This window comes from Micromys minutus (assembly GCF_963924665.1).
Source record: "Micromys minutus genome assembly, chromosome: 29".
Lineage (NCBI taxonomy): Eukaryota > Metazoa > Chordata > Mammalia > Rodentia > Muridae > Micromys > Micromys minutus.
The window spans coordinates 13871102-13897820 of NC_137964.1; the positions used below are offsets into that span (position 1 = coordinate 13871102).

Below are 26719 nucleotides of genomic sequence, written 5' to 3' on the forward strand. Positions count from 1 at the left end.
CTCTGAGCATCTAATCAGAGATAAGAGCAATGCTGCCTGGGAATTGTGAGGGTAGCAGTGATTGTGTGATCGCTGAGAGGAGTGGGCGAGCAGATATCTCCCAAGGCTAGTGAGACATCTGTAGGTGAAGGCTCTTGCCACCAAGACTAGTGACTCAAGTTCAATTCCTGGAACCCATGAAGTGAAAGGAAAAGGCCTGGGAGCTGTTCTCTGAACTCTTGGTGATAGCGTCAGAGAGATGCATAGTCATGACTGTCTTTCTTTCACAGATGCTGGGGTCTTTCTCTGTCTCTGTCTCTCTCTCTCTCTGTCTCTCTCTGTGTGTGTGTCTGTCTGTCTGTCTGTCTCTCTCTCTCTCTCTCTCTCTCTCTCTCTCTCTCTCTCTCTCTCTCTCTCTCTCTCTCTCTCTTTCTGGGATTCCCATGACTACACACCCACTTTAGCTCAGTTGGCCACACCTGACTTAAACTTTTTTTCTTTTAATTGGATCTTACGCTCCTCGCTTTCCCTTAAAAAAGCAAAACCAAAAACCCCACGATTCTCTTTTATTCTGTTTTCTCTAGCCATACACCATCCGCCATTGTTCCTGACAGTGTCAGAGCCTGAAATCTGGGTTTTCCTCAATCCACAGCACTAACAAACCATGCCCAGTGTTCCAGGGGAATCTCCAAACTCTCTCAGACCCTCCTCAAACCTGCTCCAGCCCGCACATCACAGCCAAACCCCTTCCATCTACTCCAGGTATCCAGAGCCCACCCTCAAGGGACCTCTCCTGAGGCAGGGCCTCCTTTCAGGGAACCGATTCCTGGAATGGCTTCTCCAGCCTCCTCGCTACCCTCTCCTTCCCTCCACCTTCCCAAATTACCTGGATGCCACCATTGTGAAATCAAGGTTGGTCACCTTGTGCTCCCACAGCTCTCTGGTGTCAGGCCCCAACTTGTCCCTTCTAACTGCACTTCCCACACTCCCCTGCCACTCCCGAAATAAGCCTGTCACCCCAGCACCTCCTCCACCTCTGACTATGGCCAGCATCGTTCACTGCTGCCCAAATCCTGCTCTGCACTGCAGTCATGTTGACACCCTTTCTAGAACCCTCCCTCATCCCCAGTCTGAATGGAACTTAGGTTACCTAACTATGTACACTTTTGACCCCAGTACAGTGTACCCCAGAGGATCTGTGTACAGGACTGGGCTTGTTCTGTTATGAGGCTTTGGCACGGGTGTTTATGAGTGTGTGCCAAGGTTTGCAAAGCACCCACCATGTCCACGCTCTCCTCTTACTGGAGAGGCCTGGGATACGCTACACACTCCGTTCGCTTGCAGGGTGTCACTCTCAGCAGGAATTCTGCCCAAGAGAGAAAGAAGTTCAAGACAAAGCTCAGGGCAGTACATCCTCTCTCAGGCCCAGGAGAGCTTCCTGCCACAGTGATGCTGACCTGGCCCAGGAGATAGGTACTTTCAGGCTCTGGGTGCAGCCTGCAGAAGGTCCCCAGCTGGTGTCTTTACTGGCCACACATGGTCAGTGGCAGCAGGGACAGTGCTCAGGCTGTCCTAAAGGCTACATTTAGATCTGTGGTGGGCTGCAGAGGCTTGTACTCCCGGAGAGAGTCATCTGGGTACCCAGGGCCACCTCCTGACTTGTTTTGTATCTCTCAGGACTCAGAGTGCTTGCTGGTCAGACTGCAGCTGGGTTGTTATTTTGACTTGCATAAATCCATCCTCTTAAGGCTAGGGATGAAACTCAGTTTGAGAGAGTGTCTGCCTATAATGTACAAAGCCCTCCCCGCTTCCCCTAATTGGATGCTGAGTATCACAAACTCCTGTGAGGAGGTGAACACCCATAAAACCAACAGGTGGGTGGAGGCAAGAAGACCAGAGTCCAAGAGCAAGTCAGAGGTTGGCCTGGCGATCAGAGCAATGACTCCATGAGTAAAAATGCCTAACAATGGCCTGAACTAGATCCCTTTCACCCTGATGTGTCCTGCTCACTGGCCCCAACTTCACCATATACACCATGACATACATCTATGTGTATACATACATCTCTATGCATACGTACATGCATGTATATTTGTACACACTCGGAGACACACCCCACACCCAATGGTTTCATGCTCCATAGCCTGGAGCCCCATATCAAGGCCTCCAAAGACGTTATGAGAATTCATTTCTAGAAGTCACCAGAAGCCATGATAAGAATGCATGATATGGGGCAGGGGGATTGAGAGGGGTGATGTACAGCTTTAATCCCAGCACTTGGGAGGTGGATGGAGGCAGGCTGATCTCTGTGAGTTTAAGGCCACTGATGCCAACCTGGTCTACAGAGCAAGTTTCAAAACACCCAAATCCTGTCTTGAAAAACCATAAACAAACAAATAAATAATTAAAAAAAAAAGCATAACAGACCAGGTAGCATATGCCCTTGACCCTAGAAATGGGGAGGCAGGGAGGATCACTGAGTTTCAGGCCAGTCTGGGCTAAACCAAACCAGGAACCAACCAACCAACCAACCAACCATATTTGCCTCAGTTTCCCAAGTGCTAGGAATAAAGGCAAGTGCCACCTTGCCCAGATACCTTGAACTCTTGATCTTCCTACCACCATCTCTCGTGCTAGGGTTACAGGTGTGTGCCACCAAGGCTGACCAACTGTTTTGAGATAGGATCTTGCTGAAGCTGCCTAGGTTGGCTTTGAGCTTGCTCTGTAACTAAAGCTAACACCTGGAAAAGACTGCATGGTTCTGCACCTCACATTCTTTTGGGAGGAACAGGGGAACCTCCATTTTACAAATGGTGGAACAAGGTCAGCTTGGAGGGTGGGACTGGGCTACTGGCCCCTTTATCTCCTGGTGGACACATTCCACCACAAATAAGTGTCCCCACCCCAGGAGTGTACCTAGGGCCAGTCCCAGCCGGAGAGGCTGGATTCCAGCTCACTGTTCTCCCTTACTCCCAGTAGCCTAGGTGTGGTTCTACCCTCGGGACTGTTTCCTAGTCTCACCCTAAAGATCCCCAGCCAGCAGGCTGGGTTTCTGTCTCAGCCTCGGGGAGGAGAGAGAAGGTGGCTTGTCCAGCAGAGGCCCTGTTGAGACAAGGCACACTGAAGTTTCTCATCATCTGCTTCTGCAAAGCACATTCCGTCACCCTTACTTCTTAGCTGCTTTTGCTTTTACAGTCCAGGCTAGCCTCAAACTTGACAGACAGCTGACAGTGACCCTCAGCTCCTGATCCTTCTGTATCCACCCCAGAAGTTCTGGGATTATAGATGTGCTCCAGTCTTTTTACTTTTTATGTTAAAAGTGTGTGTGTGTGTGTGTGTGTGTTTGTGAAAGGGAGAGGGAGAGGGACAATGGTGCCGAGCAACAGTGTACTGGCGGAGGTCAGAGGACAAACTGCAGGGGCCTGTTCTCTCCTACCATGTGGGTCCTGGAATTGAACTCAGGTTGGCTTGGTGGCAAGTACCTTTACCCACCTTGCTGTTTTCCTGACCCCTCTTTTGTTTCTGAGATTCGGTCTCTGTGAGTAGTGCGGGCACGCCTTAGCTTGCCCCCATATCCCAAGTGGTTGGGATAGGCCTGGGCTACGAGGCTTGACCATCATGTTCGCCTTAAAAGACTGGAGTCAGTGATGGCAAGAATAAGTGGGAGAAGAAGTGGGGAGGCAGCTCCGGGTCCCACAGCCTTGTTCAGAGCAGATGGTGGGAACAGCTTTGAAGCTGGGACCAGGTCAAGGTTCACCTTCTCTTCAGTAGGACACATTTCTGCCACAAGCATTGCCCTCTTCCTTCTACCCACAATGCATCCTGACGAGGTGGAATTCAACTCACTCGCCCTTCCTACATCCCTAGCCTCCAATGTGACCTAACCTGTAGGACAGGGTCCAAGCTCCTATACAGAGGGAAGCCCTGGAATGTGTCCCTCAGTCTAGCCCTGCTTGTTTTTAGTCACCTGGGCCTGTCACTACCTAAGGAGAGAGAGGGCAGAAGATGAATACCCAGGCAGATAATGCACAGTAAAGCATTCCATAAGTACTTATCTACAAACTACTTCCAACACTCTCCCTGAGACAGGGTTTCTATGTAGCTCTGGCTATCTTTGCTCTGTAGACCAGGCTGGCTTTGAATTCAGAGATCTGCCTGACCCTGCCTCCTGAGTGCTGGGATTAAAGGTGCATACCACCATGGTCCCAGCTTTCTCCTTCTCTCCAAACCCCTTTTTTTTTTTTTTTTTTTTTTGAGGCACAGAGTCAGCTTAGGCTGGCACACAGCTTAGGATGACCTTGAACTCCTGATCTTCCTGCCTCCACTTAACTGCTGGGATTGTGGGCCTTAGCTTCTCTCAGGTACTGCCATCTCAGTGGTCCTTATGGTGCTTGGTCCGAACTATACTCTGACACTAACAAATTCAGCAGCAAGGGGGACTCAGGCCTGGTGGGTAAATCCACACCAATGAACTCAAGTGCTCACAGACCACTAAGTAGACCAAGAGACAGAGGAAAGAGAATAAGGTGCAACATCTCGCCAGGTTGGTCCAGCAAGAGACCAGAAACTCAAGGAAGCCAGAGTTTGCTTCTTCAATCACAGCCACAGATCCTGAAAGGTTTGAGACACGGTGGACAAAGACCTTAGGAGACATTGGATGGTAAATCATTGATGGAGAAGGTAAAACCAGACCCAGTTGTTTTGTTTTCCATATGTATGTGGGTAGTGTGTGTCTGATTATTAAAGACTTAAATGCATAGGGTCACAACCCTAAATTTAAGTCCCAAATCCCGGGAAGCTGGCTCCTTACAGCCTGCAGACCCACCTTAGGGTACAGTGTGGAACAGGTGCCAAGGATGCCCAGCAAAAGGGATAACCAAGGGGACTCTGAGGGGTACCACTCACGTTGTTTGGATCTTGCTGAACTCTGGTATCTCTTCTTTCTTCTTTCTAAAGATGAACCAGTAGGTCAGGACCCCCACGATGAGAGAAAACAGAACCATGTCTGTTGTGCTGAATAGAGACACTTCTTCAGCCACGGCCTCAGGCATGGTGGCACTGGTGTCTTCGTGAGAGTCCCCCATGTTGGTGACACAACTGTCAGGAAAGAAACAGCAGATGTCAGTGAGGAGGAGCAGAGTGCCCCTAGGGCTGGCAGAGGTGCCATCTGAACACTTTCAGCGTGAGACCCACGTGGACTGAGCAAGGGGCACTGTCTCAGCAAGGCTTCAGTCCAGGCAGCTACAGCCTAGGGAAGAGCCAACACTGCAAACTACCCCCATGGTGGTTCTGTCAAGGGTAGGATGAGCCCCTTTAGCTAACGATGAGAACAGAAACCATGGGCTCCTGAGCATCTCCAACTCTGTAAGACACATGTAAGTCCTTGTGCTCACCGGTAAGCACCGGGGAAACCAGGCAGGTTAACAAACATGGTCGTCTCTTCAAAGGGAGACATATATAAAACCTGTTTTCTGCCAAGAAGGCTAGGAAAGGATGTGGTTAAGGGACTGGTGACCTCTGGGCTATGTGTATGGACAGCTCCTAGACTCTTAGGTTTATCTCCGTCGATCTACAGGATATATGGACACCTTTATCAATGTTTATCTCGAGCCTGCTTTCTTAGTCTACAGAACCTGTCTTTATGGACAATGTCACCTGTGCTTTACAAGAGTTTTGATGTAATTATGTCTTTGTTGTACACACGGGATTGAGGCAATTATCATCAAGAAACTTCTTCCCAAATTATACTGTGCTTAAATATGCCTAAAATAAACTGCCCAAAATTTGGACCAAACCTTGCCTACTGAGTGGTATTAAATCGAATCTCCCTCTTGCTTACCCTGGATCATCACTCTGATGCCTGACGTATTCGCAAAGACCCACACACACAAGCCTACAAAGACAAGACGTGGTTAAGCCCCCTGTAGAGAGACAGCCACTTTGCTCCAAAGGCTGGGCTCTTGAGTTGTCTGAAGGGGACATGGTCCCAAATCGTTTCTACTAACCCTGGAAGGGGCCCTGGAGATCCTGGCTGATTAGAAAGCACTAAGCCAAGAACCTTGGCCTCAAGACGAAATTAAACTAGCATAACACTAAGCCTTACAGTGAAAACACAGCTTGGCACCTGGCACCCCTGAGCTGGCTTGACAACCTACCGAACAGTCAAGGCTTCCAGACCTGCAAGACTGATTACCAAGGCTCTGCGGACATTTACCGTTGGTCACAGGTGACTCTCAACTGATGCTGGGGTCAGGTCCTGAGACTTCCAGCAGAAGTTGAAAATGTTGCTAACTTTATATTTAAGGGGTTGGTGGGACTAAATGTTTGCTTTGCAAGTCTGAGGAACTGGGTTCAAACCCCAGAGCCCGTATTTTAAAAGCCAAAACTGGCTATGGTTGGTGAGGTGTCTCAGCACGTCTAGGCACAGTGGATCTGAATTCTATGCCTGGGATCCACAGGAGGAAAATGGACTCCTGAAAGTTGCCCTCTGGAGCACCACATGTTTGAGCGTGTGCGCGTGCGCGCGCACACACACACACACACACACACACACACACACACACAGCTGTAAAGCCAGGCCTGGCATTAATCCCAGTGCTGGGGAGGTAATTAATGAGGAGCCATGTTTCAAAATCAGGTAGTTGGCTTTCCAGCGGAACATGACTTAAGGTTGCTCTCTGGTGTGTACGTGCTCATACATGTGTACACACTTGCAAGAGTGCACACAGGCGCACACACAGTATTTAATACTATAACACCTTGGCTTCCTGAGAGGTGCTCAAAATATTTCCATGGTCTGTTGGACAAATCAGCCCCCGCAAAGCCTACGGGACACTAACTCGCTGCCTTTTCACATCATTGTGAACGCAGGCACCGTCTCTACTTTGTACAGCTAGTCATCCATCACTGCCAAGAGAAAGAAATGTCTTGTACACGTGATCCCTCCCCCCCAACACTACCCCTCCCCTGCTCCAAGGAGATGCCAACTGGAAACGCTGCCCCAGCCTTTCCCACCCTCACGCTATAGCAAGCCACATTTGTAAGTAAAACAGGCTTTCCTCAATTCTCAGTCCTGGAGAAACACTGACTCCGATGTGGTCTTGGGGGTACTCAGTCAACCTATTCAACATGGAAACCTGGCAGGTAGGTAGATCTGATCAGAGACACAACAGCACAAGGTCCAGAACACTGAGCAGGCTGTCCCTTCTGTTCCCCCACAGTCCTGTGACCGAGTGTGCCGCTCCAGTCCCACTTCAGTCAGAAATGCCTGAGTCATATCTTAGCGATTCAGGCCAGCTGAGATGGCTTCCTGTCAGCTTCCCTTTGTTGTCACAGCCTCAAGCACTGAGCCAATCTCAATCTGGGCTATCTGTCCTTCCAGTCTACAGCCCACTTGAGAGTCAGCCTCCTTCTCGGATTTAAAATAAATGCTTTTCCAAGAGCGGGCCCTCATTTCAACTTTTCCTTACTTGCCCTTATGGAGTGCTGCTGGGATTCAAACCTGGGGCTTCCTACGTGGTAGATAAGGGCTCTAGCACTGAGCCACGCCCACAGCTCCTCACTGGGGGATTCTAGGGGCTCTACCACTGAGCAAGGCTCCCAAACTCAGAGAGTTCTACTGTACGGCTGGCCCAGACCCCTGGCCTTTATCCTCTTTGATATCTGAAACTAAAGGACAAATTTAGCTCCTGTCCTCATGAACACTGTATTAACTACTTCAACCACACTATGTAGTCAGTGCTGTCTGTGTCTGTCCAACCTTATCTTCGTCTCTGATAAACCCACACACCTCCTGTCAAACATTCACAAAATGCGACCAGGAGGCGTTTAGGACCTGCTTCTAGAAGAGTCTGTCTCACAGAAGTGGGATGAAACAGACATTCAGAGTCAACTGCAGCCAGCTGGGGTCTGCTAGGGACTGACATGCTAACACAGAAAAGCCCGTGCTTGTACCCGAGAGCCAGCGGGTGATACTGACTCCTTGTCTCCTCACCAGGTAGCCCAGGCCCCAGCTTTCAAGAAGAGTAGGCAGAGGCTCAAAAAGCCAAGTCACAAGGCTGATTGCACAACTCAAATTGCCCTTCCTTGTGGGCACTTCCTAAAACAGCAGAGTGTTGGGGTACAGGGGTACTGATGTACCTGTTATTCCCCCAAATCACACTCAAGCCACTGCAAGGGGCTCCTAATGTCAGACCACTCCCTACATGGGGTCCTTTTACTTTTTCTTTTTTTTTTTTTTTTCATTTTTACTTTTTAACAATGTAGCCCAGGCTAACCCTGAAGGTGAGGTTCTCCCACCTCAGTCTCCCGAGGGCTGGGGGTGGGGGAGCTTCAGATGTGTGCCACCACATCCAGAGTGACCAGATACGAAGTGCCTACTTGGCAGTATTCAGAGTCACCGTGGAAACAAACCTCTGTGCATGGCTGTAAGGAAGCTTCTAGATAAGGTTAGCCGAGGTGGGAAGACACCTCAAATGTAGGCAATACTATTCTTTGGGCTGGGGTCTGGGCCGAGTAAGATGAGAGAAAGAAGCTGAGTCCTAGCATTCACCTCTCTCCCTTCCCTACCCCAATCTCCCACCATGCCCTCCTGTCACGATGTCCCCCTTGTCCCATGAACCAAAATAAACTGTTCCTTTCCGTTGCTCTTGTCAGGCATTCCTCACAGCGATGCAAACATACTTAACACACCTGGCCAACCAGGCTACACAGGAAGACACCATCCTAGAGAGAAGCAGTAATTAGCAGCCATGCAGAGGCACCCGTTATCCCAGCAGGCAGCAGCTGAAGAACTTGGAGTTCAGGGCCAGCCTGGGCTACACGGGACCCTAACTTTAAAAAAAAAAACTCATCTTTTTGTTTAACCATTTATCTCTGTCCCTCCTTCATTTCCTCAGCTGGGTAGGAATCTGTAGTCTTGACTCTGAACTCAAAAGAAGTAGCCGGGCTCAGCAGGCTGTTTCAACCGGGTCCCACTAGCAGAAATAGCCAATAATTAGGTTGTTTGCCTTGCTCTACTGTGTTCCGGAGCAGAGCTGCCGCCCCTTTGTCTTACTAGGTGGTGGAACCTGGCCAGCAGGTGCAATTAGGAAGATTAATGATCAAGACTGGTTAACCCTGAAGCTATGGGCCATGTCTGTGATTCAGCCAACCTCAGAAAATATTTAGAGACCTGGGTGTGAAGCCATCTAGCAAAGAGGCAAGAGATCTCTTGAGTGCAAGGTAGGCAAGCCTGCTTGTTGGGTGATACAGCTCAGAGGGTAAAGATGATTGCTGCCAATCTTAAGAGACCTGAGTTTGATTCCCAGACCCAGATGACAGAAGAGATGTGGCTCCTGCAGACTTATCTTTTGATCTCCAGATCTGCACTCTCAAACACAGTGGTACACACAAAATACATTTTCTGTTGTTGTTCTGAGTCCGAATTTTCCTTTAGGCCTCTCTGGCTGGTCTGGAACTTACCATATAGACCAGGCTGGCCTCAAATTTACCGAGGTTCACCAGACTCTGGTTCCCCAGAGCTGAGATTAAAAGCTGAGGTTTTTTGTTTGCTTGCTTGCTTTTTGTTTTTTGGTGTTTTTTGTTTGTTTACTTGCTTCTTAAGTAACAGAAATGTTCTCTCTTTCTCCACTGTCAGTTTTGCAACTTCTGGTCAGTATACTAAACTGAGGAGGGACCAGAGCTCAAAGCAGGATGAGTCAGTCACTTTTGCAAAAACAGCAAAGCGAAGAGGCTAGCAGTTCTGTCTGGCTCCACATGGTGCAGAGTAGCCGTCACTATTAAGTAGCTTAGTAGCAGTTTCACCTCACAGATGCCTAGACAGGAGGTCTTTGCAGGCTCACAAAACTCTGCCTAGGTCTGGAGTTTCCAGAGGACTGAAACCTTCAAGGAAACAAATCATACTATTGCATAATAAACAGGTCCCAAGCCAAAGATGCTCAGGGAAACTGTTCCCTAAGGCAACCTGCTCGCAAGGGTGACTGGGAGCCAGCCGTGACTGGGCTATCCAGAAAGCCTGGCATCTAAACCCTTGTGCTGTCAGTAGGGTATTGAGTTTTCCTTTGGGGAGGGGGGTCCTTGATGTACTGTTGATGTGGTTTTCTCTGGGATTTCCTTGTGTGTGCAAAGGGGGGGGGGGTTGCTTTTTAAATCGATTCTTGAGGCTTTTTGAACCTGCCAGTTTTATGTCTTTTGCCATTTTGGTGATTGTTTTAGCCATGACTTACTAAACTTTTTTTTTCAGCCCCAACCTCTCTCTTCTGCTTCTGGATTAAGTCCAGCAGAAGACAGCAATGTTTTGGAGAGCCAGGCCAGATGCTAGTGTAGGATTCCCCTGAGCTGATGTGGATATAAGCACTCTTCACCAATGAGCCCTCTCTCCGTTCCACTTTTTGGCTTATTCTCTCACAAGCCTCGGGTGCTCCCACTCTCAACAGAAATCCAGCTTTTCTTTAGTTCCGACTGGAGAGTTTATATAGTTCTATTTTCAAGCTCACTGATGGTATATTCATCCCTCTCTCTGTGCCCCAGTGTTAGGAATGGAAATAAAAAAACAGTCCTAACTAGCTTTAATTGTCCTGACCTAGCATACATTCATCTGAGAAGAGAGTCTTCATTGAGGAACTGCTCAGATCAGATTGGCTGGTGGGCACATCCGTGGAAAACAATTTTGATTGCTAATTGATATAGAAGAGCCTAGCCCAGTCCACTGTGGGCAGCACCATTCCCTTGGCAGTCAGTACTATAAGGTATATGATAAAGCTAGCTAGGCATGAGCCAAGAATCAAGCCAGGAAGCAGTGCTCTTCCAGTTTCTGCTTCAACTTCCTGTCTGAGTTCTTGCCTTGACTTCTGTCAACGAAGGGCTGTGAGGTGTAAGGCAAAATGAACCCTGTTCTCCCTTGAGCAGTTTTTGTTCAGAGTTACTTTTAACACAGCAACAGAAGGGAATATGGAACAGAGACAAAGGCCTTGTGCATGCTAGGCAACTGTCACCCCTAGTCCTTGGTTCTACTTTGGTTTTTGAAGGTTTCATGTAGTCCAGGCTGCCCTCAGGTGCTGGGATCACAAGTGTGCCCTAACACAGCTGGCTTCCTCTTGTCACTTTCATCACTTCTCCAACCTCTGCTTGGCTCTTGTTTCTGTGTTGCTGCTATCTTCCTGTTTGCATTTGCCTATCACCTTTTCTCATTCAAACTGAACTTTTCCTGGTTCTTGAATATGATTTTCCAAAAGTATATCCAATTGGATTCAACAAACAAACAAGGTCTCAAGTCAGGCATGGTGGTGCAACCTTTAATCCCAGAGACGGAGGTAGAGAGATCTCTGATTTTGAGGCCAATGTGGCCTATATAGTAAGCTCCAAGACAGCTTGCCAGGACTGCACAGAGAGACCCTGTCTGAAAACACCAAACAAATAAAAAATAAACAAGTAAAAGCAGGGTCTCATGTAACTCAGGCTGGCCTCAAAGTCACTATGTAGCTGTTGACAACCTTGACCTCCCATCCTCCGTCCCCCACATCCCAAGTGCTGGGATGACAGATGGAGTGGCCATGGGTGGCTCCTGGCTGTTCTGAATATTATGTTGTAAAATCCTGGGTTTTATTTGATTCTTCCCTTTCAGCAAGACTCTTCAGTCACCTGCTGGGGCTTAGAGGAAGGAAGGTGTCAACCTGTTGTTGCTCTGGTAGAGAGTTCAGTCTCTCTACCAAGCAGAAAACCCTAGCTTGGAGGACTATGGCTCCTCAGCTGGTCTCCACTGTCTTCTGGCATCCTGGGATTGCCAGGCAGGAGCAGAGGCAGAAATCACGGAGGAATGTTGCTTGCTGGCCTGCTCAGCTGAATTTTTTGCTTTTGTTTTTCAAAATTCAGAGATTGCCTGCCTCTCGAGTACTTGGATTAAAAGCATGCACCACCACCACCACCCAACAGCTCAGCCTGATTTCTTATACTAACATCAATCATTGATTTAAAAAAAAAAAAAAAAGCTCCACAGACTTGCCCACAGGCAATCTGATAGAAGTAATTCCTCAACTGAGGGTCCTTCCCTCTTCCCAGGTCACTCTAGTCTCTGTCTAGTTGACAAAACCTGACCAGCCCAGCTACCTACAAAAGAAACACTAGCTTAATACTAGCTGAGGTGAGCTCTGCTAAGAGTTGTTGTACCGTAGTTTAAAAGCCAACCGTAGAGCGGGAAGTTGGAGCAAGGAGAGCCTTAGACCAGTGGTTCTCAACCTGTGGGTCGAGACCCCTTGAGGAGGGTGTTGAACAACCTATTCACAGTGGCTGCTTTTCAGATATTCTGCATATTGGATATTTACATTATAGTTCAGAGCAGTAGCAAAAGTAGTCATCAAGTAGCAATAAAGATAATGTTATGGTTGGGGGGATTGGGGTCGCTACAACATGAGGAACTGTATTAAAGGGTCACGACATTAGAAAGGTTAAGAACCACACTGCCTTAGACAAATTTTCAAAGGCTGTGATTATCACCATCTTACGGTGTGCAAGCACTGCACTGAGAATATTTAGACTAGGATGTGGCAGTTATGAATGTCAACCCTGCCCTTTACGAGCTCTGGATTCTATTGACTTTCAGAACCAGGAGCTGAAGAATGTCCAGCCTGTCCCTCTCAGCAACGGCTTAAAAACACAGCAGGGATCAAGTTTATCTTGACCTTTTTTCTTTTTCTTTCTTTTTAAAAAATAGGTCATGGAGCCCAGGCTGGCCTTGAACTTCTGATCTGCCTGCCTCCAACTTTTGGGTGCTGGGATGGGCATGAGATGTCTGGTTTATGTGGTGCCAGGTAGTAAGCCCAGAGCTTCCTGCATGCTGGCAAGCACTCCATGGGCTGTGTGCCAAGGACGGTAGAACTATTCTGTGCTGTGTGTAATGGAGGTTCCTGTGAGCAAAGACTAACTTTAAAACGTTATTAAACACCGCATGTCACAGTAAGATAGTTTTTGCTGTGAACTTGATTTTCTTTTCTTCCTTTTTAAATTGTTGGTTTATTTATGTATTTCTTTGATTATTTTCTAAGACAGGGTCTCTCTGTGTAGCCCTGGCTGTTCTGGAACTTGCTCTGGAGACCAGGCTGGCCTCCAACTCATCGAGATTCCCGTCCTTCTGCCTCCCCGATGCTGAGATTAAAAATGTGCACTACCATTGATTTTTTTTTTTAACACAACTAATCAAAAATTATCTGTGAGGATTAAACAGAACGAATATGGTATAAATTGTAAGCAATGCCAAACTGTTGCACTATAGCTTGTAGATGGTCGAGAGTAAACCATGAAATAAGATCTCTATTCCATTTAAAATAAAAACAAAAAACACTCAAACCATAGGAGCAGCCAAGTTCCTCAGACCTAGACCCTAGCACACAGAAGATTCCTTGGTTTTGAAAGGATGGGAACCCAGGCCTTGTTCAGCCATGAAAGGATGGGAACCCAGGCCTTGGTCAGCCATGAAAGGATGGGAACCCATGCCTTGTTCAGCCATGAAAGGATGGGAACCCAGGCCTTGGTCAGCCATGAAAGGATGGGAACCCAGGCCTTGGTCAGCCATGAAAGGATGGGAACCCATGCCTTGGTCAGCCATGAAAGGATGGGAACCTAGGCCTTGGTCAGCCATGCTTCCAGTCGCTCACCGGGAGAGTCTGGGTCCCACGTTAAAAAATCTACTTGACTATCCATCCAGTCTATGACTTCCACATAATGTCTCTTTAAAAGTGACTGATCGCCAGAAATACATAATAGGCAAATTCCAAGACTACAATCTAGGTTGTGGGTGGTGGCACACACCAAACAGGCAGATTAGAGTTTGAGGCCAACCTAGACTACATAGCAAGTTCCAAAGCTAGCCAGGGCTAGACTACATAGCATGTTCTAAGGCTAGCCAGGGCTATCAATTTTTTTGTTTTTTTCCCACTGACAGAACTGGAAGCACAAACTCAATGGGCTGGCTACATTCAGTGAGAATTCAGTAAGGAGCAAGAGGTGGTGTTTTGGGGAAGGACGGAGGGGTAGACTTTGACAATGGATCAAGGCCAGACCATAGAACCCTGAGGAAACAGGAAGGTCAATGTGCATAGTTCCTGTGCCAATCCAGCCTGGCCTTGACTTTAGTGTCCTAGAGAACCTTTTCTAGCCAAGTGAACGATGCCCCTGGGTGATGGCCTTTCCCCTACATAAGAGGGCTTAATTTGGAAACCTCTGACTGACACGTGGCTGAGGCGATGCTGCTAAAGAGGAAGGTGGCCACGAGAGGCACCCATGGAAGCATGACTTAGCAGGAAGCCCTCCCTCCCCCTGCACAGACGCAGTTAGTTAACAAGTTCAGGGATGGGCTTGGGCTAGGCTGGTTGTGTGGCCAAGCAGAACACTTGTCCAGTCGCTGCCAGGAGCTCTTGCTTGGTTCCATCCCCACTGAATGAGCCCTACCCGTGGTGCACACCTGAAATACCAGCACTCAGGGCTGGAGGGAGACAGGAGGATATCTGGGAGTTTGAGGCCAGCCAGGGCTAAACAAAACAGAACAAATGAAAAGTGCTCAGCATGTTCATATGCACTTATAATCCCAGCACTGGGGAACAAAGACAGGCAAGTCACTGGGGCTCCCCGTGGCCAGCCAGCCTGCTCAGCAAGTCCCAGGCCTGTGAGAGATCCTGTAGCAAACAGCAAAGTGTAGGGGCTGGAGAGACGGCTCAGTGATTAAGAATGCTTCTTGCTCTTCCAGAGGACCCAGGTTGGGTCCCCAACACGCATGTCCAAGCAGTTCGAAAAAGCCTGTAATTCCTGCTCCAGCTCTCATTCCCTCTTTTGGCTTCCTGGGGCATTGAGTTACACACACACATACAAAGGCGCGCGCGCGCGCGCGCGCACACACACACACACACACACACACACACACACACACACACACACTAAATAAATAAACAGCAGCCCTAAGAACATCCTACTCAGAAGCAGGCATCCTGCCCTAACAGACTGTGGAGAAGGTAAATGAACAGCATGTCCAGCCAGAGGTGCCTGCCTCCAAAGGGCTCCCATTAGGATTCAAGTCCCACCATGGACAAAAGACCTGCTCCTTCTGGCAAAGAGGACAGCATTCCAGTCTGCAGGCCCTCCTGCCCCATCACCTACTTCCTGCCAAGTGGCATCCCAGCCTCCATGAATGGATCGCCCCCTTCAAGTCAAGTCACCTTCCCTCTGGTCAAGGGTTACCCAATTCCAGTCTGTATGAGGGCTCAGTGGATAAAGGCACTCACCGGCAAGCCTGATGAGCTAAGAATCTCGGGGTTCCACATAGTGGAAGGAAAAAACCACAAGCAGTTCTCTAACCTCACAGAAAAAAAAAAAAGTTGCCAGGTGGTGGTGACGCATACCTTTAATCCCAGCACTCAAGAGGCAGAGGCAGGTGAGTTGAGTTCCAAGACAGCCAGGGCTACAAAGAAAATCTCTGTCCCAAAAAATTAAAACAAGGTTACAGGTTCAAGGATAAAAACCCCAGCCAGAATCTCACCCTATGTGGGGTAATGTTCTCTACAGAATTTACCTCTTCCATCATATATAAACAGCACATAATATATGCACATGACCAAAGGCTGACATAGTCATACTGTGGCTTGTTTTGTTGTTGTTTTGGGTTTTGGATTTTTGAGACCAAGTTTGTCTTTGTAGCTTTGGAACTTGCTGGATAGACCAGGCTGGCCTTAAACTCAGAGATCCACCTACCTCTGCCTCCTTAGTGCTGGGACTAAGGGTGTGCACCACCATGCCTGGCTATCCATTCTCATTCCCAGAAACACTTTGGCTGGTGAGATGGCTCAGTGGGTGAGGACACTTCCCACCAAGCCTGATGCTCTAAGTCCCAACCCTGGACCACACAGGGTGGAAGGAGAGAACAGACTTCTAGTTGTGCACACATGCAGGCTGCGGCACAAGCACACCCACGTTCATTTATACACATAGAGATGAACAAGATAAATAAACACATGTGAAATAGAAATAAATACTTGGTGTGTGTGGAAAAGTAGACAAGTACTCTTACAGCTGAGCCATGAACCCAGCCCTTCACTGAAGAATCCTAGGCAAATGCTCTTCACCTGAGCCACACCCGATCTTTTGGCCTGTACCTCTCAAGTGCTGGGACTTGGGGGCCATCTTGCCCAGCTCTAATGTTATTTTCCTATGGAAGAAAAAGGAGGTGGGGATTCCCAGTCCCTTGGATGAGGTAACCCTCTGCTTCAAAGATGTTTTCCTGCTCAGCCTGGTAGCCTGTTCACTATATTTCTGGCAAGGCTCACCCTGAACACCTATACTTTCAATTAAAACAACAGAATACTATGCAGCATTTAAAAAAGTTATAGGGCTGGTGAGATGGCTCAATGGTTAGAGCACTGAATGTTCTTCCAGAGGTCCTGAGTTCAATTCCCAGCAAGCACATGGTGGCTCACAGCCATCTGTAATATGAAACAATGGCCCCTTCTGGTGTGTCTAAAGACAACTATGGTGTACTTATATATAATAAAAAAGATGAATAAAAAAAAATTCTCACCGATTTAAAAAAAATAATAAACTACCACCTCTCTTCGAAAGACTCTAAACACATGAAATCAGTATGTTCATCAAATATTCCATAAGGAATCATAAGGTCATCTCCCTAGTGCTCATGTCTAGAATCCCAGTAACTCCAGCTCCAGGGGCCTGAACACGCTCTCCTGGGTTCTGGGGACAACTGCACTCACATGCATGTGCCCACACACATAATTTAAAAATAAAATAAATCTATTTAAATTTTTTTCTGAAGGCAGCACCTTCAGTGACTCAGGCACTTGCAGTTGGCCCCACTGTCAGGGACACTGGTGGCCCAGCTTCCAACACAGCAGCCACAGAGAGGAGGTGCGGGGGGGGGGGGGGGGAACAAGCCAGATCCAAATCACAAGCTGTGACCGTCAGGACCAACTGCAAGCATTAGAATTCGAAATAGTTGGCCTAAGGAGACAGTTCGGTGGATAAAGCACTGACTGTGCAATGTGTAAAAAGCTGAATGTGGCTGAGTGTGTCTGCAATCTCATCACTAGGGCATAGAGGAAGACAAGATGCTGGGGGGGTGGTAACTGGCCAGCAAGTGCAGCCAATTTGATGTGCCAGGTTCAGTGAGAGACCCTGCCTCAAAAAATAAAGCAGAGCGCTAGCCAGGAAGACAGCAGACATTAGCCTCTCCCCCTCCCCGAACAGAACTTTGATGATGAATAAGAAACATCCTGATCAAAAAGGGAAAATCTAAGGACAGGCATGGTGGTGTCCGGCTTTCATCTCAACACTAAGAAGGCAGCCTGGTCTACATAGGGAGTTCCAGGACAGCCACAGCTAGAATGAGACCCGGTCTCAGAAAGCAGGTCTCAGAAAGCAAACACAATGGGAAGACCTGAATTTTACAGCAGAGAACGTGGCTAGCACTCAACTAATGAATGGCTGATGGGGACTGACAGGCCCAGTAGTAGCATACCTAACGGGAATCTCACCAGGAGAAAACACCAAACGAATCCAAAATGACTGACTACAAAGACATGAAAGACAAAAGAAGTCCAGATCAAAGGGGAGGAGTGGTGAACTAGGTCTACCACGTGATCCTAGACTGGAGAGCAGACTTCAGCTAGAAAAGAAAGGACAGGGGAAATGTGAAGGGCCTGCAACTTGCTAACTCCTCTCAGTGGCCTTCTCTGCTGCACTGTGGTTATGGAAGGAAACAGCTTAAAATTTACAGAGAAAATGAACACCGTAATTGAATGCTATGCGAGGCCCTGGGATCCATCCCCAACATCAACCTCCTCTGTCTCTCACACACATACATACACATACACAGAGGCACAGACAGACAGATGAACACACATATGCACATATACACAGAGACATAGATACATACAGTCACTGATACATATAGATATACATACACACAGAGCACACACACACATGTGCAGACATACATACACAAATACATTAAAAGACACATACCCACTCAGACACACAAATATACCACAAACAATACCTCCCAGACACACGCAAATATACATAGAAACACATTTTTGTACGCACATACACAGAAACACAGAGAGACACAAATACATACAAACACATATGTATATAAACACACCACACACACAAATCTGAATCAAAGGAACTTTTTAAAAATGTGAATACACCCTTCAGAGGGCATCAGATCCCATTACAGATGGTTGTGAGCCACCATGTGGTTGCTGGGAATTGAACTCAGGACCTCTGGAAGAGCCGTCAGGGTTCCTAACCACTGAGCCATCCCTCCAGCCTCCAAATGGAGGATTTTTAAGGCTTCTGACTTACTGTCGAATTAGCTGTGAAAAAGCAGCTGCATCCCAGCAGCTCTTCATTGTCAAGGTTCACTGTGACTGTGGAGAGAGGCCTGAGCCTGGGAGGGCACATAAGTTAGCTGTGAACTGTAGAGGACGGTCAAAAGAGGCCAGGACACTTGTGCCCCAGAACAAACCAAGCTAGAGTGGACTTCGGCTTTTGGAGGGGAAGACACTCGTTCCCTGCCCAAAATACACAGTCCAGATATCGAGACCCAGCTCCTGACTGGATGAGTCTAAAATAAACCCCAGATGTCATGGCAGATTTCTTGACCAAAGGAAAACAAGATGACAGGTGACCAAGAGGTAGGATGGCAGGCACAAAGGCCAAATGGAAACCCAGGTAAACTAGCTCAGTGTGGTGACTCAGGTCTATAGTCCAAGTACTCGGGAGGTTTAGGTAGGAGGAATCAGAATGGGTTCCAGGCCAGCCTGAGCTACACCATGAAGCAGCTGGTCACAATGTGCCCATAATCAGAACACCGAATGCAGGCTAGTGTTCAACTCACTTTCTCCATCTTAAAGCAGCATTTAAAGAACGTCTATGTTAATCTTATATTTTACATGTATTATGTGTGGTTATGTGCACATGAGCTCAGGTGTCCAAGGCCAGAAAAGGCTATGAGATCACTTGGGGTTACAGGCTGCTGTGAGCTGTGTGATCTGGGTGCTGGGAACTGAACTCAGGACCTCTGGAAGAGCAGGAAACACCCTTAACTCCTGAACAATCTCTCCAACCCCTTTTCCTCGTCTTATACAGCTCATGATGGGACGGGCTCACCCACAGTCACGATGGATCTTCCCACATCGATGACAGAATCAAGACAACCCCTGCAGCCATGGCCAGAGGCCCATCCCCCAGGTATTCTAGTCGGTCAAGTTGACAGTTGAGCTCAAGCAGCACAGCTGCAGTCTAGAGCTGGGGGGGGGGAGGGGGAGGGGGGAAGGGGGGTTGCCATGCTAATGATGCATCTTCATGCATCAGCAAGGTCTGGCCTGTACGCAAAGCTTACTTTCTCAAAGACTTTTACTGTGAACACAGCCCTGCCCACTCACTCACACGCCACCTATGGCTGCCTTGCTGCTAAATAAAAAAGCAGTCGCTCAGCTGTCAGATCTTAACAGCTCCCAAGATTCAAGAATGGACTATCTGGCCCTTCACAAAGGAAGTCTGCCAGTGTGTCTGACTTAATTAACCACTCTGCACCAAAGCTACTTCCGGCTCTTGATCATTTTAGTGTGGTTATGTAAGACATGAACATTCAGGAAAGCTCGGTGAGGAATAGAAAGAAAGGCTGTGATATTCTGCAAGTTCCTGTGAGGGCAGAACTGACTGAGATTAGTTAGGGCTGAGGAAATGACTCAGTCAGTAGATGTTTTTACTAAAAGCCAGAGCCCCAGCTGCAGGACCCGTGTCAAGAGGGTTCGGCTTGTGCATTCCACTTTAAAGTAGTTATTCTTAAAAAGATGTATTTCAGGCTGGAGAGATGGCTCAGCCTTAACTCAGTCAGTTAAGAGCACTGACTGTTCTTCCAGAGGTCCTGAGTTCAATTCCCAGCAACCACGTGGTGGCTCACAACCATCTGTAATGTCATCAGATGCCCTCTTCTGGTGTGTCTGAAGACATCTACAATGTAGTTATACATGATAAATAAATAAATCTTTTTTTAAAAAAAAAGATGTATTCCGTGTTCAATTGTGTGTATGTGTGTATGTGAGTTCAGGTGTTCACGGCCAAAAGAGGTCACATGGAGAAGGAGGATGCCTGGAGCTCATTGGTCAACCAGTCTAACCCAAAATATAAGTGCCAGGCCAAAGAGAGACCATGTGTCAAAACAAACAAACAAAAAACCAAGGCGGGAAGCCAGAGATATGGCTAGGTGGTTAAGAGAAACTGCTGCCCTTGAAGATGACACAGGTTCCATTCCTAGGTTTACACGGCAGCTTACAACCTTCTGTAACTCCGGTTCCAGGGCTCTGATCCAACAGGCACTGCACACAGGTGATATACAGACGAATATGCAGGCAAAATACTACATGGAACACAAGAGAGACAGCTCCTGAGAAACCATTACTCAGGTTTTCCTCTCACTCTACATGTGCACATACACATTCATTCACACACATATACCCTCTCACACACACAATACTGTGGACAAACATGCATGTACACACATACAAAAACACTCTCAAAAACATACAAAAACAGGCACACTCAAACACACACACTCATATACATATACACATGGAGAATTAGGGGCTAGATGTGGTGATTAACACACCTTGAGGGAAGGGAAAGCCGCCCGTACCTAGCGGCAAAATGGACGCTGCTAGCGAAAGCGAAGAGCTGATTTCTGGGGAAGCGGAGTCCATCGCCCATGCTCGTTCTTACCCTCCGAAGTCATATGGCAACGACCCTGATATTGAAATGGCTTGGGCCATTCGAGCAATGCAGCATGCTGAAGTCTATTATAAACTGATTTCATCAGTTGACCCACGGTTTCTGAAACTCACCAAAGTAGATGACCAAACCTACTCTGAGTTCCGTGAAATTTTTGAGACACTCAGGGTAGATGTATTGGACCCAGAACTCAAATCAGAATCAGCTAAAGAGAAGTGGAGACCATTCTGCTTAAAATTTGAAGGGATAGTAGAAGATTACAACTATAGTACTTTGCTGCGACTGGATTGTTCCCAGGGCTACACTGAAGAGAACACCATCTTTGCACCCAGGATTCAATTTTTTGCCATTGAAATTGCTCGGAACCGGGAAGGCTATAACAAAGCAGTTTCCGTCAGTGTTCAGGACAAAGAAGGAGAGGAAGGAGCTGGCAATAATGAAGAGGAAGCTGAGAAAGGAGCTGATAGTGGAGGAGAAAAAGAGGAAGGAGTCAACAGAGAAGGAGAGAAGTAGAAAACTAAACAAGGGAGGAGAAAAAGAAAGCCAAGAAACATGTGACACAGCTGAACCCACTCGTGTCTGTGCAGCTCGCACAGCCCCCTTGGTTAATTGATGCCCTTGTACAAGTGGAAGACTCAGATGGACATCTTTCTAGCTAGCAAGAGAAGCTATCCTGGGCGTAATACCTTAAACTCCATTAGTGGAGTCTTAGTTCATTATTGCTTGATACCCTTGTTTCTTGGCTGTAACTATTGTTAAAGTAAGACATTTTGTAAATAAATTCCTTTTGGTTTATTTTACTTAAAAAAAAAAAAAAACACACCTTGAATCTCAGCACTTGGGAGGCAGATGCAGGAGGATGGATGAGAGTTCAAGACCAGTTTGCTTTACACAATTCAAGTTTAGCCTGGACAACTTACTAACACCCAGTTTCAATCCAGAAAAGCAAGAGACTGGGAGTGAACTCAGTGGTAGAGCACTTGCCTGGAGTCACCCAGTCAGAGGCTGGAGGAGTGGCTCAAAGGTACAGTGCTTGCCTGGTATGCATGAGTCCCTGGGTTCAAACCCTACTACTGCAAATAAACAGACAAACAGCAGTCAGAACTGTGAAAGAAAAATCCACCTAGAGCAAAAAACACACTGTGTTACTGCCAGAGTTCACTTATACCTACTGTGCATAAACTGCCAAACCAAGTAAGTGCTCGGGCCAGAGGGATGGCTCAGAGGTTAAGAGCACTAACTACTCTTCCAGAGGTTCTGAGTTCAAATCCCAGCAACCACATGGTGGCTCATAACCATCTATCTGTAAGGACTCAATACAAGTCCTTTCTTTTGTATAACAACGCTGTTTAGAGAAACTTTGCAGACCAACACTTAGCCAAGCAAATTACCCATGATCCCCTAGCCAGCAACTCCCAGGGTGAGATAACAGGACCCTGTGGGACTCTGATAGTTCTGCTGGCTTCCTATCGATCATCGGCTATGGAAGATGTGGTGACTTGATGGTTGGCTCATGACGGTGGCAGGGGTTCCAATGCTGCAGACTATGCCATCAACAACAGCTGTGCGTCTCCTGTGACTAGGAGAGAATCAGAGCCTCTGGAGCCTCTCTCCCAGGCCTCCCAAAAAATGGCTTCTATCCAGACTTTCATCACAGTGTTAGGCCAAAGGCTGCCACTGCACTGAGGTCTCTGACAGTGCTGTTCTGAGGCCCATCCCACCCCAAGGTCTGTTAGGATTTCACATTAACATTAGACCACAGCTAAGCATTAAAAGTTGCTGTCACTGGGGATGCCCCCCCCCCCGGTGTGGGGGTGCATGCCTGTCATTTTGGTACTTCCAGGGTGGGAGCAGAAAGGTCAGGGGAGAGTTCAAGGCCAGCTTGGGTTATACAAGACCCTATCTCTATAAGCATCAACTCAAGACAATGTGCATCACTGAGTACCAACGCCTATAGAGGTCTGTGTGTGTTTTAAATCTACAACATGAACACATCAGTAATACATAGGCCCTCCTCCAACCACAGGATAGAAGACTTTCTTACGATTGCCCACCAGGGGCCACAGAGAGATTGGAGAAAAAGGTGTTTGCTGTCAAGTCTGACAACATGAGCTCCATCCCTGGGACCCATGTGCTAACTCCTGCAAGTTATCCTGACCTCCAACATGCACCTTACCCTCATATTATAAGTAAATTAAGAAAAAGAAGGGGGAGAAAGAAGAGGATGAGGAGGAGAAATGAGCCTGGGTGGGGGGGGTGGTTGGTGCATGACTTTAATCCCAGCACTCAAGAGGCAGAGGTAGATGGATCTCTGAGTTTGAGACCAGCCTGGTCTAAAGAGTGAATTCCAGGACAGCCAGGGCTACACAGAGAAACCCTGTCTCAAAAATCCAAAAATAAAAAAAGAAGGGTGGTGTGGGGCAGGGTATTATGATTGAACATGAAACTTAGCAGAGCTGCCTAGAAGTCAGGGCGGAGGAGTGTAGGACCCACAGCTGACATTACTGACGCAACTGAAGCCACAAGGTAAGTAGGTCTGTCACCAGGTGTAACTTTTCTTCCCTGGCCCTTCCTTTGTGTCAGGATCATTGGCAAAGGAAGCTAGCAACAGCCTCATGCTCAGTATTTGCAAAGCACTTTATATCTCCGAGGCTGTCTCTGATGCAGGGATTATGCTTATGTGAGGATAGTTGGGGCCAGAGCAGTAGATAGAACATTCCAGAGGAGTAAGGAGCTAGAGAGCTGGTCCAGCAGTTTAAGAGCACGTGCTGCTCTTCTAGAGGATGCAGGCTCAGTTTTGAGGACCCACATCCTGCAGCTCACAACATTCTCTAAGTCCAGCCGGTGTTCTCTGCTGGCCTCCGAGGACAGCGGACTCACACGTACATCCTCCCCCACCCCTCAGAGTTAGCAATGATGTCTTTTCTTTTTCTTTTAAAGAATAGAGGATTGGTACCCACAAGGCACTCTGCCTAAACCTATGTAGCTAAAGGCATGGGGCTTCAGGCTCAGTTGAAACTCTAAGGGAACTCTGGGCATGGGAGAAAGGGCAGAGCCAGAATGGTGCCTTGTGGCAAGCAGGGTCACAGTTTGGGAATCTAGGGCCGTGAGTGGGAAGAGACCAACTTATGTGAAGGCATTAGCTCTTAGTCCCGCCTACACGCAGCCTGGCTTGCCTTCCTGCCCTAAGTGAAAGGTTCCGGTCAGTGGCTCTAGCCCAGGATATTTCTCTCTCTCTCTCTCTCTCTCTCTCTCTCTCTCTCTCTCTCTCTCTCTCTCTCTCTCTCTTTCTCTCAATTTATGTGAATGGGTTATGGGTGTTTGGCCTTCATGTATGTCTGTGTGAGGGTGTCAGATCTCCTGGAACTGGAATTACAGGAGATGAGCTGCCATCTAGGTGCCAGGAGTTGAACCTGGGTCTTCTGGAAGAGCAGCCAGCGTTCTTAACCACTGAGCCACCCCTCCATCCCATCCACTTCTCTTGGTTCTCATCTGGGACAACCACTTGCCCTCAGGTCCTGCTAAACTCTTGATTTTGCTAGGAAGAGCGTGTGGGATTGGATAAACTTACAAGCCAGCTGAGGCACTGGAGAGCATGGGCCTCGTGTATATTTGTCACTTTCTAACTGTTATAAAAAGGTCTGACAAAGAACTAAGGGGCCAGAGAGAGGGCTCAGTGGTTAAGAGAATTTGCTGCTCTGTGGAGGACTGGAGTTCAGTTCCCAGCGCCGACATCCCATCGCTCATAAACACCTGTAACTCCAGCTGCAGGGGATCATATGCCTTCACATGTACATGTGTACACACACACACACACACACACACACACACACACACACACACACACACACACACACAATTTTAATACCAAAAAGTAAAAATAACTAGGTGGTGGTAGTGCATGACTTCAATTCCAGCACTTGGGAGGCAGAGGCAAAGGCAGGCATATCCCTAAGTTCGAGTCCGGTCTGATCTACCGAATGAGTTCCAGGGCATCCAGGGCTATGCAGAGAAAACCCCGTCTTGAAACACAAACAAAAATTAAAAATATAAGTCCATAGCTACTGTACCTAAGAATAACAATCTTAATCAGACATCTGGGGTGAGCTAACACACAAGACAGATCAGCAATGTTCTTGGAAGAACGACGCAATGTCCAGTCATTCATTTACTCCTTTGCTCATTTAGTTACTATCGGCTGAGTACTTATTACCTTCTGGCTCTCTTCCATGCACTGGCTTTTCCTCACAGAAATAACTCCGACTCACCTTCCATTCCAACTATATTGCCAAAGGGGTAGAAAGTACTTCATTTCATTTTCCGAGAAACTGTCTTCCTATGTAGCCCAGGCTAGCCTCAGACTTGTCCTCCTACCTCAGCCAAGGGCTAGGATTACAGATCTGAGCCACACTGCCTGGCTAGATGCCTTTTGTTACTGGCTACTTTATAGAACGTAAACAAAGAAAAAAAACATTTACTCAACAGATAAGGAGGATAGTTTTAAACTCTTGAGCAAGGCGGGGGGTATAGCTCAAAAGTAGAGAATGTTCTGGCACACACAAACCCCTGGTTTCATGTCCACCCCAATATCTCCCGGTAAACAAAAACACAAAAATTCTCTTTTGTTTTTGTCTTGGAGACAGGGTTTTTCTGTGCAACAGCCCTGGCCATCCTGGAATTCCATTTGTAGACCAGGTTGGCTTCAAACTCACGGAGGGTCAGGAGTTCAAGGACAGGCTTGGCTATAGAGCAAGTCTGAAACTAACCTATGCCTAAGCCTAACCCTATCTCAAAAAAAAAAAAGAAAAGAAAAGAAAAGAAAAGAAAGAAAGAAAGAAAAAAAATCCCAAAAAAACAAGTCTTTAAGATCAAGATCAACCTAGCAGGGGCTAGAGAGATGGCTCAGTGGTCAGGAGCATGTACTGCTCCTGCAGAGGTCAGGGTTTAGTTCCCAGCATCCATGTGCTAGCTTACAACTATCTACAACTCTAGTTCAAGGGATCTGACACCCTCTTCTGACTCCACCAGAACCAGTTGTGGTATAGACACATGCCTGCAGGCAAAACACTGGTGCCTTTTTTTTATTTAGAAATAAAAAGAAATCTTTAAAACTGTTGGGGGTGGAGGGGAATCAATCTAGCAATAGTACCATGGACAGATCTTGGGAAGTGGGTGGGGAGAGGCCGAGAATTAGGAATTCCTGGTCAGCCTAGAACAAGGCAAAATCCTGTCTCAAAGAAAGAAAAGTGAGGTACTGGGACAGCTCAGTGAGTTAAGGCACCTGCTTGTGCAAGCCTGGCAATGTGAGTTTGATCCCTGGGATCCCTGGAAAGGTGTGGAAGGAGAGACCTGACTCCACAGGCTGTCCTCTCATCTCCATACCTGGGCTATGGCACACACTCACACACATGCAACATCATAAACACACATACACACTAGTAACAAATAAAAATACTCCTTAACAAAAGGCCAATTTGGGGACCAGCACAGCAGCTACTGTAAGGACATGCAATTACAGAAAGAACGTTAAAGCCCCAAAACCAGACAAAGATTTAATGGCAGCTGCAGACCCAGAATAAAAGGGAAAAGGGAAGGTAGCAGCATTTGTCCTCGAGAGTTCTGAGGACCAGAAACAGAAAGATGGCAGGGCCACTGTCAGGAGCAGACAATATGTTGATGGCAGTTTATGGCTATTGAACTACTTATGGCCTCCAGATCATATTGCATAACTTTATTTATCTTTATGGTACTGGGGAATGGAACCCCAGAACCTTTCACACAGTAGGTACTGAAGTAGCACTTCAGTACCAAGGTATATCCCAGCCCCGAGAAATATTCCTTATAGGCCAGTAAGAGAGGTCAGTGGGAAAAGGTGCATACTGCCAAGTCTGAAGACCTGAGTTCAATCCCCAAGACCTACATAATGGAGAACCAACTTCAGAACTGTCCT

General features: G+C 47.5%; 2 protein-coding genes across 2 annotated transcripts in view; one reads left to right on the forward strand and one right to left on the reverse strand.

The window, feature by feature from the left end:
- Nucleotides 1-26719, reverse strand: part of POR (cytochrome p450 oxidoreductase) — a 47970-nt gene that overhangs the window by 15098 nt on the left and 6153 nt on the right. Inside the window, exon 2 of the mRNA XM_080940628.1 lies at nt 4885-5076. Within this exon, the coding sequence (XP_080796754.1) occupies nt 4885-5063 (179 nt within the window). The 5' untranslated portion in view covers nt 5064-5076. The remainder of the gene's footprint in view (nt 1-4884; nt 5077-26719) is intronic.
- Nucleotides 20668-21282, forward strand: LOC308439430 (protein PBDC1-like; the record flags this gene model as incomplete). The annotated part of the gene is made up of 1 exon (XM_080941236.1): nt 20668-21282. The coding sequence occupies exon 1, from the start codon at nt 20689-20691 to the stop codon at nt 21280-21282; it is 594 nt and encodes a 197-aa protein (XP_080797362.1). The 5' UTR covers nt 20668-20688.